This window comes from Rhopalosiphum maidis, chromosome 4, assembly GCF_003676215.2.
Source record: "Rhopalosiphum maidis isolate BTI-1 chromosome 4, ASM367621v3, whole genome shotgun sequence".
Taxonomy (NCBI): Eukaryota; Metazoa; Arthropoda; class Insecta; order Hemiptera; family Aphididae; genus Rhopalosiphum; species Rhopalosiphum maidis.
This window is the reverse complement of record NC_040880.1, coordinates 52026383-52046087: the sequence shown is the minus strand read 5'-3', so window position 1 is coordinate 52046087 and position 19705 is coordinate 52026383. Positions and strand designations below refer to the sequence as shown.

The 19705-nt window shown below is 25.4% G+C and overlaps 1 protein-coding gene across 2 annotated transcripts; it reads right to left on the bottom strand.

Annotated features, from left to right (window-relative positions):
* Positions 1-1397: 1397 nt before the first annotated feature.
* LOC113555704 (thymosin beta) lies at positions 1398-16389 on the bottom strand. 2 transcript variants are annotated; one of them, XM_026960216.1, is made up of 6 exons: positions 16189-16389; positions 5452-5583; positions 2377-2490; positions 2025-2150; positions 1801-1914; positions 1398-1660 (listed from the first exon to the last, which is right to left on the bottom strand). In XM_026960216.1, the coding sequence occupies exons 2-6, from the start codon at positions 5579-5581 to the stop codon at positions 1635-1637; spliced, it is 510 nt and encodes a 169-aa protein (XP_026816017.1). In that variant the 5' UTR covers positions 5582-5583; positions 16189-16389; the 3' UTR covers positions 1398-1634. The 2 variants fall into 2 exon arrangements, with proteins under 2 accessions (XP_026816017.1, XP_026816018.1); XM_026960217.1 differs by lacking the exon at positions 2377-2490 and having other exon boundaries at positions 16189-16387.
* Between the last annotated feature and the right edge of the window lie 3316 nt (positions 16390-19705).

Below are 19705 nucleotides of genomic sequence, written 5' to 3'. Positions count from 1 at the left end.
ATAATATGACATTTTTAATATCAAAAATAAATAAATTTGATTTATAATGTACCGGTATTTAAAAAACAGTATTCGTTATGGTTAAATTAAATTTAAATTTTGCTGGGCCATCCTCTAAAAAGTCTAAAAGTAGGTACCTACTACCTACATTATATTGCAAATATAATACCTATCTATAGTTATATTGTAGACAGTCTTTATTAACTTAAATTATCCACAAGTGGAGTAAATTGGACATGAATTAATTTACCTATACCTACTCATATTCTAGCAGATTAACGGCAGTATAGTAGATATCTATTGTATGTTCTGTGCCACTCGTAAGTCACAGTCCATTTCACCGTTCTTTAAACATTTCTCAACAGTCACAAAAATTCAACAAATCAACCAGTTTTCAAAGTGAATATTTAATTTTTTTTTTTTTGAATTACAACAGAATAACAAAAAATTGTTTGAGGATAAGTTGTTATTTTATGTGTGCATATCCAATTAAGCCGTAATTTGAACTGCAAACACTATTACAAAATGTATATGGATTAATACTTAACTTATTTTAATTTTAGTAATAAAAAGTTAACAAGAATCTAGTCTTACGCATTAAAATTAAAAACGTTTTATCGAATTTAACCAAAGGTGATCACAGATAACACACAAAAAAATTTGTATATCATATAATTAAAAAAACAATGTTCATTGTAAAACCAATATGCACATTCATTACACTATTTGCACTACTCAGAATCTTAAATTCCCAAAAGGTATGTTGGAATATAATCAGACAAATATGTTATACTTCATGAGGTACTTATACTTATGTTTGTCTTAATTTTATTTAATAAGTATAGGTAGTAGATATATTTATTATGACGAATATTGATATCTCGACTTTTAGTAATACAACATTGATGATTGATGATCTGCATGCAGATGTCATGCAGATAACAATAGTAAAAACTACAACAATTAAAAAAAAATTGTTCTTGCTTCGCACTAAATAATTATTTCCTCTAAGCCCTTATTTTACAAATTACTAATTACAAGAATAACATAATATATTATATACCCATTATACCCTGCTAGTTTGGTCTTTGGTTCTCAAAATGTTGATTATCACCTGATATTAACTTTATTATTATTTTTAAATTAAAAAATATTCATAGTATAAAATTATTTTTTCTTAAATATAATACTGTAATTACTGATTATACCATTTTTCGTTTTTAATTGATAAAAAATACAATAATTTATTAAAAGTCAAAAAACTATATAAAAAAAAAAATACATATATTTTTTAATATTTAAGTACTATATTTTAAAATATTGGTGTTATAAAATATCATAGCTATGTATTGGGTTATATAAAAAAAGGTTTTAAAAGAGTAAAAAATACACATATATTGAATGTTAAAAAATGCATATATATATTATATATTTAACTTAAAAGTTAATACATCAAGACAGAATTGGTTTAGAGATTCTTAATATTAAATGACCATCTATGGCTTATGCATAATATGTAAAATGTTCATATATTCATATAATTTTTTCCAATTCAAAAGGCGATACAAATGTAAAAGTATAATTAATATAATAGTTGATCTGTTCCATTGAGGAAGCATTAGGAATGTTAATGCTTAGGCTTTTTTCTCTTCAGCAATAACTAGAAAATAAAAAGGTTTATAAAATTTAATTGATATTATCTTAGACATTTTTTATTCACTCTTAATTCTTACTACTCATATAGTAAATAATAAACATTATTAATGTAAACCTACTATAAGTGTTATTAAATGTAAGTACCTTCTTTAGTGGGCAATGGGTTTTTTTCTTCAGTTACTGTGGGTTTCAACTTTGCAGGGTCAAAGTTCTCAATACCAGCGATTAATTGTTGTTGTTCCTTTTCGGCTTCAATCACTAAAATAAACAAACAAATACATTTATTTGTAATTGTAATAATTATAAATGCAAAAATAATTTAAATTGTATAAATGGGAAATATGCATATAAAATAATTTAATACTGACCAGCTTTATCAGGGAGTGGATTTTTTTCTTGTGTCTCGGTATGTTTCAATTTGTTAGTGTCAAACCCTCCAACGCCTTCAATAAGTGCTTCAGTGAATGCTTTTTGGCTTTTTTCTGCAGCTACGTCTATAAATAAAAAATAAAATCATATTACATATTTATATAACTATTCAATTTTTTTTTATATTATTTAATATAGACCAAATAAATACATCATATATTTTTTTAATGTTCCATTTTCTAAAACAAAAACATAATTTGTATTTTAAGTGTTGTATATACTTGTATACATGCTTTTTTTCAGGAAAAGTTTGACACGAAAAATAATTTATAGCATGAGCAAACAACTTACCTTGAGCGTTTGGCAAGATTACTTTTTCCAGAGTGTCTGTTCTTTTTAGCTTGTCTGCGCTAAAGTTATTGACGCCATGGATGAGATCATTATGTTGACGTTCTCGTTTTACGTCTTTATTTTAATCCAAGAAAAAAGCAAAAGCAAGCAATTTAACATACCTAATAATTTATAAAAACATAGCATAGGCGTGAAAAATTCACGTAACAATAAGATTTACACACATAAGCAACACATTTATATTAGCAGACTATTTTAAACTTATAAAGCCATTTCGAATAAAAAATACTTAAGCATTGGCATGTGCAAAGAATATGTCAATGTATACTATAAGATTCCAAAAGGTTAAATACAGGCTCCCGCCATTATTCACTTAAGCTTGGAGGTCCTTTTTTCTCATAAAATTCAAAATTACTTGGCTTAAAGATTTCCTCAGAATATTTTTATATTTTATTACTTGATATTAATTTAAAATTTATTATTAGTGTACAGTTATTAATGACTATAGAATTTTATTTTGGTAGTTTTAGATATACATCACTGAAAGGTCTTTTAAAACAAGCAGATATCAAAAATGACCTCAGAAATAAATATTAAAGAAGTTAGACGAGCTCAAAACAAAAATTCTAGTAAAAAAGGTGACTTGAACTTTGTCAATAATATTTTTTCATATAGTTTCCAATAAATAAATACTGTAATTTTTTAACTATCTACACTTTTTGAGGAAGGGTCTAATAATTTTGATGGCTAGATTTTTTGCATTATTTACATAACTTGCCATTCATTTAATGATGTCTGCACACGTCAATGACTTTTTCAATTTAACATATCTACCTATATTTAATATAACATGCTTTGAAAAACATATAGTGAGTTACGTTTAATGTGATCACTGGTTTATAAAATCAACAGTTTATTGGAATAAAAATTGAAAATCCCAAACCAAATCTTATGTTACTAATGTAAAATTAACCTTTTATTAGAATCAACAAGTACTGGATAATTGAATCATTTTTAAGAAAAATCTTATCGTTTTAATAGTATTTCAAACTTTCACTAAAAAAAAAACAAGAATTGTTTTGAAAGTTATTCAAAAATATGGCAAAACTGTTACTTTTCAGTTGCTCCATAAGTTATAGGTACAAATGTGCAATGTACACATTATTATTTATTTATTTAATTTTAAATAATTAAAAATCATGTATATATTATATTAATTGAATATGGATTTTAATTTGAGGCTAATATGAAAATGAAATTAGTAGATTCTCAAATACAATCAAAAATAAATAGTTTCTTTACTTTATTTTAAATGCATTTTATTTTAATTTAATTTTAAACATACATATAAATATAAACTCATAGAAAAAAAGTGGGTATCGCTCTGCTGTATAGTAGAGATGGGGAGTAGGTCACTATAATGGATGTGTTAAATTTGAATGCAATGACGGGTATCATTGTATACGAAAACCGATTCTGAACGGAGATGATTTGTCAGTCAATGATAATTAGTTGGATATATTATATTATTACCTATATTTAAATTGTAATATATCGTTATTTTACGTGATTTCATAAAAAATTAAATTTCATACATTCATAGAATATTTTCTATATTGACGCTAGAATTTTTTTACAGTTATTTGAATAAAAAGTTATGGAGAACCTTGTATTGGGTTTTTTAGCCTTAAGTATTAATCACAAAAATGTTATGAATTTTCAACATCAAAATTACTTGCAAATTTTCGCGATTTTGATACATTTCGTAAATATTTGAACTTTAAATGCTTATAAACAAAAATTGTGACTAACGATTTTTGATTTTTTTTTTACTACGATAAGTACAACTTGTAATAAACCTTGTATTAAATTTTGAAGATTTTTTGGATAACCAAATTTTTTTTTATCTACATTTTAAGAAAAAAATCATAGAAAACTCGAAAATTTCAATTATCTATAAATAGCTTTAAAAAGATCAAAATATTTTGAAAATTTAATCGTAAATAGATAACCATAATATAAAAATTTGGTAAAAATTTCAAGTATTTACAATGATTCGTTTTTGAGTTACAGCAAAATCAAAAAATCGATTTTGTTGAAAAGTGGTTATGCATAAAAATTCCCGTTTTTCCATTATTTAATCAGGGTTTTTCCTGACGCTTTTGAAAACTACTGGACATTTTACTTTTGTCTCCCTAAAGTACCAACTAGATGAAATTTCCTATTCAAAGAGTGGTTGAAGTCAAAAATCGAAGCATTATTACTACTCCAAAACGTGATCACACAAAAAAAAACACATATCATTGTAAAATCAATACATTCATCACTCCGTTCAGAATCTAAAAAATGTCTTATGGAATCTCAACCGATTAATAGAATCAAAATCATCTGAACCAATGTGATCATATTAAGCGGAACTCACTGTATATTGCCGAATTTCAAATGTAAGTTCCTATATTATTTTTTCATACAAAACATGCGCTTCCAAAGCGCTCTTACATACTTTATACTAAGTTTTAAACATTGAAATATTAGTATAGGTATTATGTAAACATATTTTTACTTTTATAATTTATATTTTAGATATATTTTATCCCTTAATTCCTATATAAAAATATTTATAATCCTCGGATTAATTTGCTAAAACTATTGTAAATTGCCTAAATATCCATAGATATAGATAGCCTATGGCTAGGAATATCTTATTTGTATAAAAAAAAATAATAATAATAAATAATAATATTATTTTATAATTACAACTATAAGAAAACAAACTGTGCTGAATAAACTAAAACAAATTAAATTAACTAGAACGACAGAAATGTATAGATTAAAACGTCAGGAAATCTCACACAATACACAAAAATTGTTTAGCAAATAATTTAATAAAGTAAATTAATTTATCAGAAATGTAAAAATAAATAAGCTTTAATATATTAATTATATGTAGTATACCTACAGCTCGGCATTCATATGTGCATACTAAACTGATATAAGCATTTCAAACGATCAGTATAAGAAATAAATAATTATCGAGATATTGCATTAATTTTTGATTATAAAATTAGTATTTACCTTCAGCAGTCGGAAGAATAATTTTTTCATTGGTATCGGCCTTTTTCATATTGTCAGGATTGAACCCCTCAAGTTGATTTTTAAGGTCGAATGCTACCTTTGGCAGATCTTTTAATGACGGAGAACTCATTTCTAAATATATACAAAAAAAAATTAAAGTATTAAATCAATAATAGTATTATATGGTGTTAATAAATCTATCCTGCAATAAGTTAATACTAAAAATAATGTATTCAATTTTTTTTCGAAAGGGGTGATTCATGCAATGACTCATATCCCCTAGGCGTTGAGTATTCATATACCCATTAAATCGAGTACATGTAAAAGTATACAAACTTATTCCAGTTAAATTGTATTTACTTATTCTATAATAATCACATATTATGTAATAAAAATGAAATTATTAATATAGAATTTAAAATGAAAATATTTTTTTTTTTTAGAAAAATTACGTTTTTATAAAGTAACATCATTAATAAAATATCTACAATGAATAATTGTAACAGACTACAGTACAGTTATTATAGTAAAAGTATTAAAATATTATTAAAACGGAAATAGAATCTCCCGACATGTTGGAATTTATTTGTTGTATACACATTTGTCAGAAAATAATGCATTAAACATTTGGGGGGATGCTGAGACATTATTGATCACGCAGGGGGTATCAAACTGGTAGAAACAATGTACCCATAACTTTATACAATGACTACACATTTGAATACTGCATGTAATATATTATTAAAAATAAAATATTATAATGCATTTTCATAAAAAAGTTTTATGCTACAATGATAATATATTTTTATAGTGTATAAACGTATTTTTACTACTTGACATCAATATAAATAATTTTTAATTGTTTTAAGTTAATGTAAAATCGTAAAACTTTTTGGTTTTATGCTACAAATGTTAAATTTTCTATGTAATTTATAATATTTGAAATAAAATAATATATTTACTGATTTTACTTATATTAAATAGCTTTTACAATGAAGTAAAAAAACTAAAGTACATTATAAAATAATACTCTTGTTTCTATTTATATTATACTTATACATTATTGAGATTACATCATATTAACATACGATATAATATCGTTTTTAACATTTTGTTAATGTGAACACAATGATAACTTTTATATATATCTTGCTAGTGTCGAATTATTAAATACAATTATGTTAAAACAGGGTGTGTCAGATAGAGTCGACCGAGACTTGGAAACCACTGGTAATTCGGAGACCCTATAGATTGATTCTATCTGAGAATACGACCATAGAGGGGTAGAACATGATTGCATGCCCTTTAAAATGTTTATTCACGTGGCCATTTGGAAATTTCCCAGAGTTAAAACCTAACAGGGTGAGCTTTACAAATATTTTTATGACACCAGTTTTGATATATTTTTTTAAATATTGTACGCAGGTTGTATTTATTTTTAATTGAAAATATTTTCCGGATGTCATTAAATTTTCATGTTTGATGTTGCATAGTTAGCTGTTTTTAGGTATCATTAAGTTTAAGTATATTAATGATGACTTACATAAAATTATAATTAAACAGTTGTATATAATATAAATATAATTTACAAATTATATTAGTAGGTACCATAAACGTTATATTAAAATATATAATACGTTATAATATTTCACCCTTGTATAAGACATTATAGTCAGTATAAAATAGTGAATTTCCTACACTCGTATCAGTTGTACTGTTGTACATATGAAAATTTGTTATAACTGTTATATAAGGTATATACAATTTTAGATTAAAAATTATGAATACTCAACCATTTAGGTAAAGGAGTAATAGACGATCAGCCATTTAGAACTTCCCAACATAAAATTTTTTAAAATCATTACTAATTAATTGTTGATATGGATCGGTGCATCTGTATTTAAATTGGGTCATTCACCCGAAAACGCGCATATGAGACACGAGTATACTTTGTAGTAATTACTGTTTTTAAAATAATTTTAAAAGTATATATTGTGTAATAAAAAATATGATGTTATTAAATTTTAAGACAATAAATAACACAAAATTAACTAAAATTAGGCTGATTAAAAAACATTAATCTAGGTATATATTTTTTTGATTAGTATGATTTGCAATTAGGTATAATAAATAATTTGATTTAAAATCTCAGGAACATAATTTTACTCGGACAGTCATGCAATTCATTCTTTAACCATTTGAGGTTTTCAATATGTGCAGTTTATATATTAGAAAGATGAAACAGTTCGTCATTGAAGTAATACTGTGTGTATTAAAAATCATTTCCTTGTACGGTAAATAGGTCTTGAAACCAGTATTAGCTCCATGGTCTTTCTTTCTCTGTTAACCGTTTTCGCGACGCTATGTTTTTTTATAATGTATTATTTTTGAAGACAATGATTATGTAGATGAGCCATGTAACCGTACATTTATCCTCATGGCTACCCATCCGTTGGATGGTATATATATGATACATCCGAATACGTACTACATTATACTTTCCTCGAGTCCCAAAACAAATATTAGATATTTATTAAATACGACCAAGATACATTATCGAAAACCAGATGAAAACATAAATGGAAATATACATAGGTTAGGTTACGGCTAGGGCTAATATGATGATCTATGTATTAAAAATAATGTTATACCTACCTCAAAATAAAAAAAAGAAAGGAGAAACATGTAGGACACGACTATTTACTATTGTTTAAAATAGGTATTTGTTAATAAACTATTGTCATGTAAAGCAAAAGAAATATGTATTTTTCAAACAATAAAAATTGTGTAATTATTTCATCCGACATATTCAGTGTATCGAGCATGCAAACAAGAAGAACGTGTTAAATGTTGAAGGTAATAAATTCAAATAATTTTTTTACTTTTAAAAACGTCCATAATATAGAACGTATTAATAAAATGTAATATATCTAGTGAACATTTACATAAACGGTTATGTGTTATCGTTATAGTCTTATAGTATTATAAAATTACGGAAATAACAGAAATAATGAACATCGTAAATATCTACGTGTTTCTATATAGAGGTACCACTGTATAAAATACGAGACCTTAAAAGGTAAAAATCCTTGTTATGCATCAAAACTACTTACTAAACATGTCAGTATTTTATATTATGCGTACCTATTGACGAGTCTTATAAAAATTATCCTCTGCACATTTGTATGATTTAACCATTAAAGAATTAAATGATAAATTTAAAAATATATATGTACAGAAATCTGAAATACACAATTAAGTGTAGAATATTTCTTTAAAACACAAATGTACAGAAAAATAAATACCAAAACATATAATATAATAAGCAGGTAATTAAATTCGTATTAAAAAATAAAAATTACAACTTATTAATTTAAACTTAGAACTTCTAATTTACAAACAAAAATAAGATAATTAAAATGTTATTAAATTTAATATATTACTGAATACTTAGCAGTTAGCATAGTATCATTGCTGAGAATCATTAACTTACGGTTTATCAGAAAAAAAATAGTAAATGTAGATTGATTTTATTATTAAAACTAAATAGCTATATTAAATTTGAAGTATAATCATGGAAATAATAACAATTAAAAATTAACTTAGGACTTCAATAATAATATTGTTACTATTGTTACTCAGTAAAAAATTGTTAGCACATAAAGGAACTTAATAAATTATTCTACAATATGTTTCATACACCAATTCAATAACTCATGATTAATCAGTGATTCATTTTTTTTTTAAATTAGTTCCTTAGTAATATACTGAATCTTGATATGAGTCATATTATATGATTGATATGTCCTGTAGTCTGTTGTCTGTACACATATAGATATAAATAAGTATTTACTATTTAGGTATAAATTTATTATTCATATCTATTTGTGCATATAAACAAGTTTGTTTCAAAAATAAACATTTTGTTAAATGATATCCACAAGACTACAAGGTTATAATACAACCTAAACGAATACCATTTTTATTGAAAACAAATTATTACCTATACAAATAGCGTCCATGTGTCAATATGTGTCAATTAAATTAAATATCAATAATGAAGTTCAAAAACCATGGATGCGAACACTGAATGATTTATACATATAATATATATACATTATACAATATACACTTAAAATTAAATTACTTGTTCAGAAATTAGGTTTAATATATGTCAAAAAGTTTAAGATAAAAATAATATAATAATTATTGGAATTTCTAATAGTATCATAATATAATACATATTTATGTACACAAGTAAAATATCATAAATAATAATACATGTACTAACATAAAAATAGTTGAGGATGTTAATAAAATATAGATTAGCGCATTTTGCATTTATGAAATATTAAATTAAATTCTAGTTGTTTCATTTTTTTCTGGATAATAAAAATATAATCTATATGTATTATAAATCACATAATATTATGTGATATGAAATATTTCAAACAGGGGTTATACTTCCTGGAACATTTAATAATAATGAATATAGAATTTTAATTCCTACAAAAATAATACGATAAAGACCAATCCCCTAACCATTCATGACCTTTATGTATTATTGATAAGCTAAAACATCATAAGTATTTTTGGGTTAGGTTTCCACTTTACAAGTACATAATATTTTAATTTGATTTTGATTCCATTATGTAGATGTTAATCGCACATAAAACAATTTTCAATAAAAACATCATTTTTTAACATAGTAAATAAAGATAAAACGACAGACAAAAATGTAACAACTTTTCAATAGTTTTTCCTTACACTACTAATTTTTAGAAAAATTTCAAAACCTAAAAATAAACTAATCGCCATTTTTAAAATAATCGTTTAATCCTATAAACAGTAATAATAACAAAAACCCCATTGTACAATAAATACACATATTCCACTAAAAATCTAAAGTAGACGTTGATATTATCGATGTGTATTATATTCGTATGCAGAAAAAAGTTTGTATAATATATATATTCTTTTTTAATATTAAGCGGCTTTGATTTACTATGGAAAAAAAAAAGGCTGACTGTGAGTTTAAGTATACACCATATTAAAATCTGAAATTTATACAAAACGCAATAAGTACACACAATATCAATATGTATTTGTAATTAATCATAGTCATGGGTTATAACAAAATAAATGGGAAAAATTTATATATAAAATATATTTTAGTCACTCTGAACACTATAATATTACACCCATACACCTATTTATTATATAATTCATCATATAATAATTAATATTGTAGCTATGACAAAAATATTAGACTGTTTTATTAAATGAAATTAGACAGTTGAAATGTAAGACCCCATAAACTCAAAAAAATAATTAGGAACTTTTTAGGGACTTCTTTTTTGTCTACTACCAATAACCAAGAAATTTGCTGATACATTTTTTTCTAACATTTCAATTCAAAATTCTGATGTTACAATGAAAGCATTTAATTTATTTTAATTTTAAACAGGGCAGTAAATTTTAATATTGTTTGTGTTATAATTATATCACCTACCTAACACCTAAAAAATATAGTAAATATATAGATAATATTGGTAAGATTTATTATTTATAGTTTCTATTAACTATTAAGTATTAACACCGATCATATGAATAATAAAAATTATTATATTATATAATGTAACTAGTCTATATACCTAGCTATATATAAATATATATATATATAAATAATTTATAACGCCGAAAAATGCATATTTTGCTTACTTTGATGTTTAACTATTATCCAATTCAAATATATGAACGTTCAGAATTCAGAAATAAAAAAGTAACAGTAAGTATGCAACACAGAATGCAAAACGCATTTATAGAAGGGGCACGAGCCACAAAAAGGAAAATAATACACTGGTATGTGATGACGTCACGCAGTTGAACTCGCCGGATGATGTCATCGTCTAGCTGATATACAACGGTACGCCCGACCTCGAATTAAACACATATTCCCCCATTTGTGTCATTTAATTCTATGTATCATATAGATATATAAATTGTGTTGACCATATGACTGAATAATACAGGCTATATCAATTTCCTGGACTGTAATATCTATAATAATATACAGCTTAACAATATACATAAAATAAACAAAATCAGAAATAATTACTTTAACAAAAAATTAAATTATAACAGCTGTTGAAGCGTTGATGACGTAAATAGTAAATTGACAATCACAATTTTAATTTTTGTTTCAAATTTATTAAGATCTACTAAGATTTAAATATTTATTTAAACTTTATTAAAACATATTTAGTTGCAATATATTTATAAATACCTATAAATTTTACTAAGAAAATATCCCATATCGATTAACACATTTAAACTTGGCTATTGTATTACCACAATAAAGATGTATATGCGTAATATTGTGTTTACGTTTACAATTTATTACGAAATCAGCACCCTAGTGCGCATTTCATAAACACAAGGTCTATATGCAACCATGAAATTCTAACTTGTAATATATACATATTATAAATACCTAATAATATTGTATAAACATACTAGATATTATGTTGAAATTTGAAAATACCAACAAAAATTCTAAAATGACTAATTTTGAATTCAAAATCATAAAATTAATTGGATAAATTAATTAATAATGCGAGAACATAGAACAATGAAGTATTTACTAATTAGATTAATCACACATTTATATTTAATATTTACGAGCTATTATTCTATTAAACACTTCTTTTTTTTTTTTATTAAATCAAAGTATTTAAAACACTAATATTTAACAAAGTAAACATTAATTATTTAAATGTAAATTTAAGATTACATAATATAAGACTCAATATTAATTTTTTACTATCGTTTATAAATAAAATGAGTACATTTTAACGGAAAATAAAATGTAGCACGAGTCTTACCCATTAATTTTACGTATAGTGATTTTGTTTATTATTAACAGGATATTAAACTATATTATTATCATTTTTATGTATTATGATCTGATTGACATTGTCTGACAGTTATATGTTTAGCATATTAGCAAAAATTTCGGAACATCTCCGAACAACTTATGTAAAGAATCTACTACAATTATGTGTATTATTATTTACCTAGGTACTTCTAATTATAAAATATACTACAAATAATGAACTACTGTAATATTATAATGTGTACTATAAAGGCAAATTAACAATTAACAACTTATATTTAAACATTTAAATTTTATTTTATAAAATTATTGTGATACAATTGATCAGAATATATTATTTGTATTCACTCTTTAAGATCATTTTTAATCACGAATATTCATTTTCAATACATACTTAAAAAAGTACTACTAAAAGTATTATTCTGATGATCATCGAATCATTAAAAAACACCACATCTACATTTTTTTGTGTCAGTCTTACAAGATCGTATCACAGTAAATTTGCGTTCTGTGGTTCACGTGTAGCACTATAGCTTTATTAGTTTTAAGATTAATGTGATTAGTGACTTATTATCAAACTTAAAAGTGACAACGCTTTTTGTATAGGTACATCGGTATTTTGCAATATAAATTTTAATTATTAAGTGTTATTGCAATATTTTACATATACTCATAAGTTATGAGTCATAACTTTCTTAAAATTGAAATATCGTAAAAAAACCACATAAAATAAATGCAAATAAATACGGAAAATTTCATTATCCCCAAATTTACTGAAAAAATTAATTCATTCTTAAATTAAAAATAATGAAGCTAAAAAGTTAATCTTAATAAGCTTCTGTGCGTAGATTTGTTACGCATACGTTATGGTGCGGTAAGGCGTCTTCTTAATAAGTCACAATAGTTTGCATAATATATAGATAAGTTATAAATATCTAACTAGATAGTTAGGTTAGGTGGCTTGGACGACGGGACGATCGCACCCCCTACTAAAATTAATTAAAAAAAGAAAATTAATTTATACTCTTAATTCTATATTCTAAAAAAAAATAATTTTTATTAAAACTGCAATTATTAAATGTCTAGTATATTTTGTCGTATGCGAACATTAATTTGTTTTCCTCAGATACCAGGACTCAGGAGTATATGGGTACGCATGCACACACGAGCAGTGTCTGAACGACCGACAGCGTCGTCCAAAAGTAATTCTGAATACGTACCACAATTAAAGATAATCTTTAATCGTGATACGTAAATTGTAACCGATGGAACTGCAATCGTTTGCGTGCGGGTACGTTTAAGCTGCGATCTTATTGCGGGGTCTGGACTCTGGATGACTGGCAGCGTCATTCATACAGCAAAATATTAATATATTATTATAATGGGTAATCTATTTTTAAAATAACTGTATGTATGCTCGTCGTTGTCGGTTGCTAATCGCTATTGTTATTGTCGATTATTATTTTTAAACATTTTTATTATTTAAAAAATATTGATAATATAATGATATTATATTATTATCTATATTATAAAAAACAATAGACGAAGATTTATAAATAATAATCCTGTCATTGTTACGCATTTTTGACGACTGGTATAATGACATAATATATATTATTTCATTTTATTGTTTTCATTATAATTAATTTGACAATAAATAATATTAAAATATTAGCAACCACGATATTACCACCATATTTTTTAAACACAGACAGTTCAAACACTTTAGGAATGTCAGAAGATAATGTGGGTACATTAAATATTAATATAATATTGTTTTTGTTTAACATTTGGCTGTAATGTAGAAATACTAGAAATACTAAAAATCAAAGGTTAATTAATTTGAAGTTTGATACGTTTTTATCGTTGTTTAATGACAATGAGTTGTGAACTTTCTCAGTAATAATCCGTAACATAACGTCACGCGATGATTCAGATATTAATAATTCATTTTAAGGCGGTACTAATTGATTTTTTGTAAATTGTTTCAATAATCACGAATTAGAAATGTTTGCCAAACACAAATTTCTCCAAAGATGACAAACAATAATATTCACAAAAAAATGCGAATGTTTAAAAAACAATAATTCGATGATTTCATCAATATTTTCATACAATAATAAATAATAATTGATATTGATACATTATGCGTTATAGTTATAACTTATTAATATTTTCAAAACGTCTTATCAAGTGTACGCACGTAATATATAAATACATATATATTCACGGTGCTTGTACGTGCTGCATTTACGTATATCTTATAAATTATAAGAATAAATTCAGGTGTTATCGACCCAAAAGACGTCCAAGGACATGAGTAATATGTAGTCTAAATTGTAGGTGTACTGGCATATTATGTAGGAAGTTGACCGTTACATCGTATTCTACACTATAGTCTATAATATAATATAAATACAATAAAAATATTCAGTTTGCATGCTGTTTATAATAATAACCTTATAGACAAAAAATTAATTGAACTAATAATTTTTTTTGTAAATAAAAAAAAACCAAATCTTAAAACTTATAAAGCTTTTATAGATTTATAATTACTACTAATCACAAAATCGAACAATTTCGAGATATGTTATATTCACCTAATATAATTTATAGTCAATGGTTAATTGCCGGTTCCATCGTTCCGCGTAAAACTAATTCAGAGCTTAAATTAACGTCACAATATAATAAATGAGTACGATTTTAAGTACATGTTGTGCCGTGCCCTGAATACTGAATAATGAATACGGATTTTAAATACGCCCGTTGTCCAGTCGTCTTACAAATGTTTATAGTTTATACAATATATTGTTGTGCACGAAGTACTCGTCATGATAGAAACAACACCTCTTTCACCATATGGTCAGAAAAGTAGAGAACTAAAAACAAAGACATATAATGCGAACGCTCCGTATCGTGTAAACAACTTTACAAGGAAGTCGAAAACGAGATGTTTATTTTAAGTTAAAAACGTACTGTGATTGATCAGTGGACATAAAATGACACAAATAAGAAACAACAATCTCTAAAAAGACTTAAACGTCAGTACTGCAGTGTTGCAATATACTAATATAAATTAATTAATAGTAAAAAAGTGTGAGCAACAATTTTCCTGTAAAATGTATATTTTAATGTTACCTAACAATATTTTATATCTTTAAATATCTATAGTCATCTATATGTTAATATAATATATAGGTGCCAGGTGGATTACCTACTAAAAAGTTAAAACATTTACCTTATGACATTATATAGGTACTTCATTAGTAACTTTTATAAAAAAATTATTTTTAGTAAATCAGCATAAAACTAAAATATAATGTGAAGCTATGTAGACATTTTAAATATAATATTAAGTGGCCAATTAGTGTCACGAAAGTAAATTTTTTTAATCAGTTAAAAATTATATAATATAACTACGGGTCGATACACAATAATAAATTGTACAAGAATAAATAATAATAGGTACTTCCAATTCCAACATTATAAAATTTAAATAGTTTGATTGAAACCATAGATGAACTCATTAAGATACCTATTGTATTGTAGATATGCGTAAGATACCTTCTATTAATTATATATTATTATAATAGATTAAAATTTGGAAAAAGCGTTTTTTTATATAAATACATTTATTTTAATTGAAATCGAGCTGGTAAAAGGAGCATCGACGTGTGAAAGCTTAAAGTTTTGACAATAAGCAATTCGGAAAACAATAGATAAATAGATTCGGGGGTTATAATGGTATAAATAATATGTACCACGCTCGTACACCGAATGTTTGGATAAATTAAATCTATAATAAATGCACGAATGTGACGCTAATACAAAATCGATTTTACCTGTTTGATAATTCCAACGACGGACGTACTATGACGGTGGAGGTGTGTCTTCTCGGACGGAAACAGGACAATTGTGACCTGTGTGACTGTGTGAACACAACTGTTTACTGTTTAGTGACTACCAAGTACGAGCGCCGAGTACTTTCCTGTACAATTTCGCGTCTGGGCGGGATCAGTGTCTGGGCGGGTGTGCACCGTCACCGGTCGTGACGCCACGGGACTGGGGGAGATAAAAAAAAAATTGCGATCGTCGGTCAGTGTGAACATTCACGGTAACGTGAAATATCCCGGGGGATGTCATCCAGATTATCGTACAAGTCGTTATTCACAGACTCACAGTTATTTATTAATTTTATTACATTTTAAGATTATAATACCTAATAAGTAATTTAAAAAATATAATGTTCATACTACTATACTAGTTAGTAAATACTGAAACACAATAATGATATATGATCTATTATGAACATAATATGTATAATTTAACAAAAAACAAATATAAATATAATATATCATACAATGTCTCAAATAATAAAATACTAATACATATTATCATACTTGGACAGGGCCGTCGGAAGGCTTGCGTGGGCGGCAATATGACCATCACGAAAGATTATCAGTTCTTTGTAGGGTATTTTATTGAACATGCTTACAACTTAAAATTATTTAGGAACAGAATAATTAACTCCAAAAAATATGAAATAGTTCAAGATAATTTCCTAAAATACTTATATCCCATAATTTTTTATTTATCAGTATTATTGTTTATTTTATATGAATTCATAACATATGCGTTATGGTATTTATAAGCATTAACTATAAATTATAAATAATCATGGATACAAATAACTGCGTCGTTGTTCCACTGCGTGATTTGTATTAATTGTATTTTTTAGATTATACACACTTCATAATATGCGACAAGATTACTTTTTCGTTCGACGTCATCAAGTAAATAACAAGATAATTGTACTTTGTATAGGAGCTCCGTGGTAGACAACGAGTCAACGAATAAATAATTATTAAATTGTGGGGTGTTAGATTTTTTATTCGACGATTACGACTTTACAAATATATAAATAACTAATAGATATGGAATGACTGCAGGATACAACATAAGTTTTTAACAACAGTTATAAGTTTATAACTTATAAGTTAAAAAGTATTTAAACATTATTTATAATTAAGACTAAGGACTTCATACCCTAAAAAACCTTGAAATATGCACCCAATTATGCACTAAAAAACTAAAAGAACCATTAAGTATGCTATTTAAAAATGCATTAAAAAAAAATAAAAATCTTTTTATTTTAATATCTAGATAATATTTGCAAAATTGCTAAAATTATAAATTTTTTATTATTATTTTTCTTTTCCGGTTTCTTTTTTTTAAAATCACACTTGCAGTGTACCGATAAGTATAACAATGCTGCAAGTGATCGGCGAGAAAAACGCAAACACTAATTTTATAATATTTATTTTATATGAATAAAAGAATAAAATCAATATCTCAGGTCCAGAAAATCTATTTCAAATTTTTCTTTATAAAATTATAAAACTTGCACCTTTTTATAAATAAATGTCAAATATTAATTTATTTAATTATCACATAGTAATGGAAATTGTCAAATATGTAAAATATGCACCTATTTAGTCTATACATTCTAAACATTACACACCAGTATTGTTATGAAACAAATTTATATTTTACTCGGCCATGTTTTTAAAGATTATTGAAAAACATGCAAACTCCTAGAAGTCTCTAGCTATATGGCCTATTTATAATTAAGGCAGAAGACTACTAATACTACTATTATTTTATTATTTTTTATTCTTGTCCAGAAAATAGAAATAGGTTTTATAACAATGCGAGTGATATACCTAATACAAATTACAAATATATTTTATAATCCTAGGAAACTATTTTTAAATTTTACATAGTTTTGCAAATACATATGTTTGAGTAAATTTAATAATTATTAAGAACATATTTTATATAGTTATAAGAGCATATTAATATATCCAAGGATAAAATTAACTTTTAAGTTCTTATAGAAACAATTTATAAAATATTATGTATTTATTTTTTTTTTTTAATTTTTATTAAACTCTTTAAGTTTTTCTAGGATTTAAATATTGATTTAACTGATGTGAAGTAGTTTTTTTTTGGTTGAAAGGGCGGCAGTTTTGTGAAGTGGCACAGGGCGGCCAAATGACTATCGCCGGCCCTTGTTGGATATTAGTTATATTCATGTACATAGTTTAACTCCAGTCCCTATATCTATTCAAATACCTTATACTCTACAGTTTACAGTATAAATGTAGGTACCTACAATAATAAATATTAGGTAGGTGTAAGTAGTAGGTAAACTAAACACTAGTCAAATATCTTAATAATTGATTTTATAATTTACGAGTATTCGAGTATACGTCTTGTATATTGTCTATAGTTTACACTACTAGCATATCGTGTTTGGTATATAGGACCACTTTACAAAATGTGACTCTTTTCCATTCCTATATCTACTTAACTCTTTATTATCACGCTGTATTTTTCAAGTGCACTATGTGGCTTGTCAGTTGTCAGGATGTCGAGATGAACTATCCACTATCTTATGCAACTTGTATATTACAAGTAATTAAGTAAGTGTTCCTCAAGGAAACATTCTCGCCCTATTGCAATCCATACAATGTTTATTGATACTGCAGCTGACAACCCTATTCCCACTTCACCAATATAACCACTTTTGCAGATGATAAGTACTTATGTAAGTTTTGACCCAATCATCCAGACATCAACATCACTATTAATATAACCTTCAATTTCATTTAGATTAATAAATTGTATTAACTAATGGTGAATGAAAATAAATCGTCACACATCACCTTCACTTAATGCCATAAAGACGGTAATCTGTCCACCAATAACATTCAATAATAAAATAATCCAAAATTATTTATAAAATAAACTCAGATAAATATTTATAGGAATTCATCTTAATAAACTATCTTGGAATATCTATACTTCTAATTTATACTTAAACTAAAAAAATGTTTCTTAAATTAAAACTTTATAAAATCATCAATCATAACTTAACACGTTCATTCCGTTAAAACTTTTCTCTTAACAATACAATTTTTATCTATCAATAACTGATTCGTCCTGTAATTACTTATGACATTCAAATTTAAGGATCGACTAAAATTTCAAACTCAAATTTGTTTTAATTATTCCAATCAAATAATTTACGTTCTTATAAGTGGACGCCACACTCACATGTATTCCGTATGAGTTTATATATGAGTATATAAAATATTACAATTTAAAAAATGTTATAACCCATTTAAATATAAAAATATTGTACAAAAGAAAACAATAATAATATTCTTACCTTTAAGTTTGATAATTATATCATTCAAACAAACTCCAGATAATCCACTCAGGTGCCTAAAAAGGAACTTGTGTAGGGTGACCTACTCTCTTCTTAAAATCGCTTTCCACAGAGTGCCGCCATTG

Excerpts from the sequence above, each read along its gene's own strand:
- LOC113555704 (XM_026960216.1), bottom strand. The coding sequence starts at position 5,581 with ATGAGTTCTCCGTCATTAAAAGATCTGCCAAAGGTAGCATTCGACCTT. Across the intron at positions 2,151-2,376 it reads AATCTTGCCAAACGCTCAAG|ACGTAGCTGCAGAAAAAAGC; the intron begins GTAAGTTGTTTG and ends TTTTATTTATAG. Across the intron at positions 1,661-1,800 it reads CCCATTGCCCACTAAAGAAG|TTATTGCTGAAGAGAAAAAA; the intron begins GTACTTACATTT and ends TTTATTTTCTAG.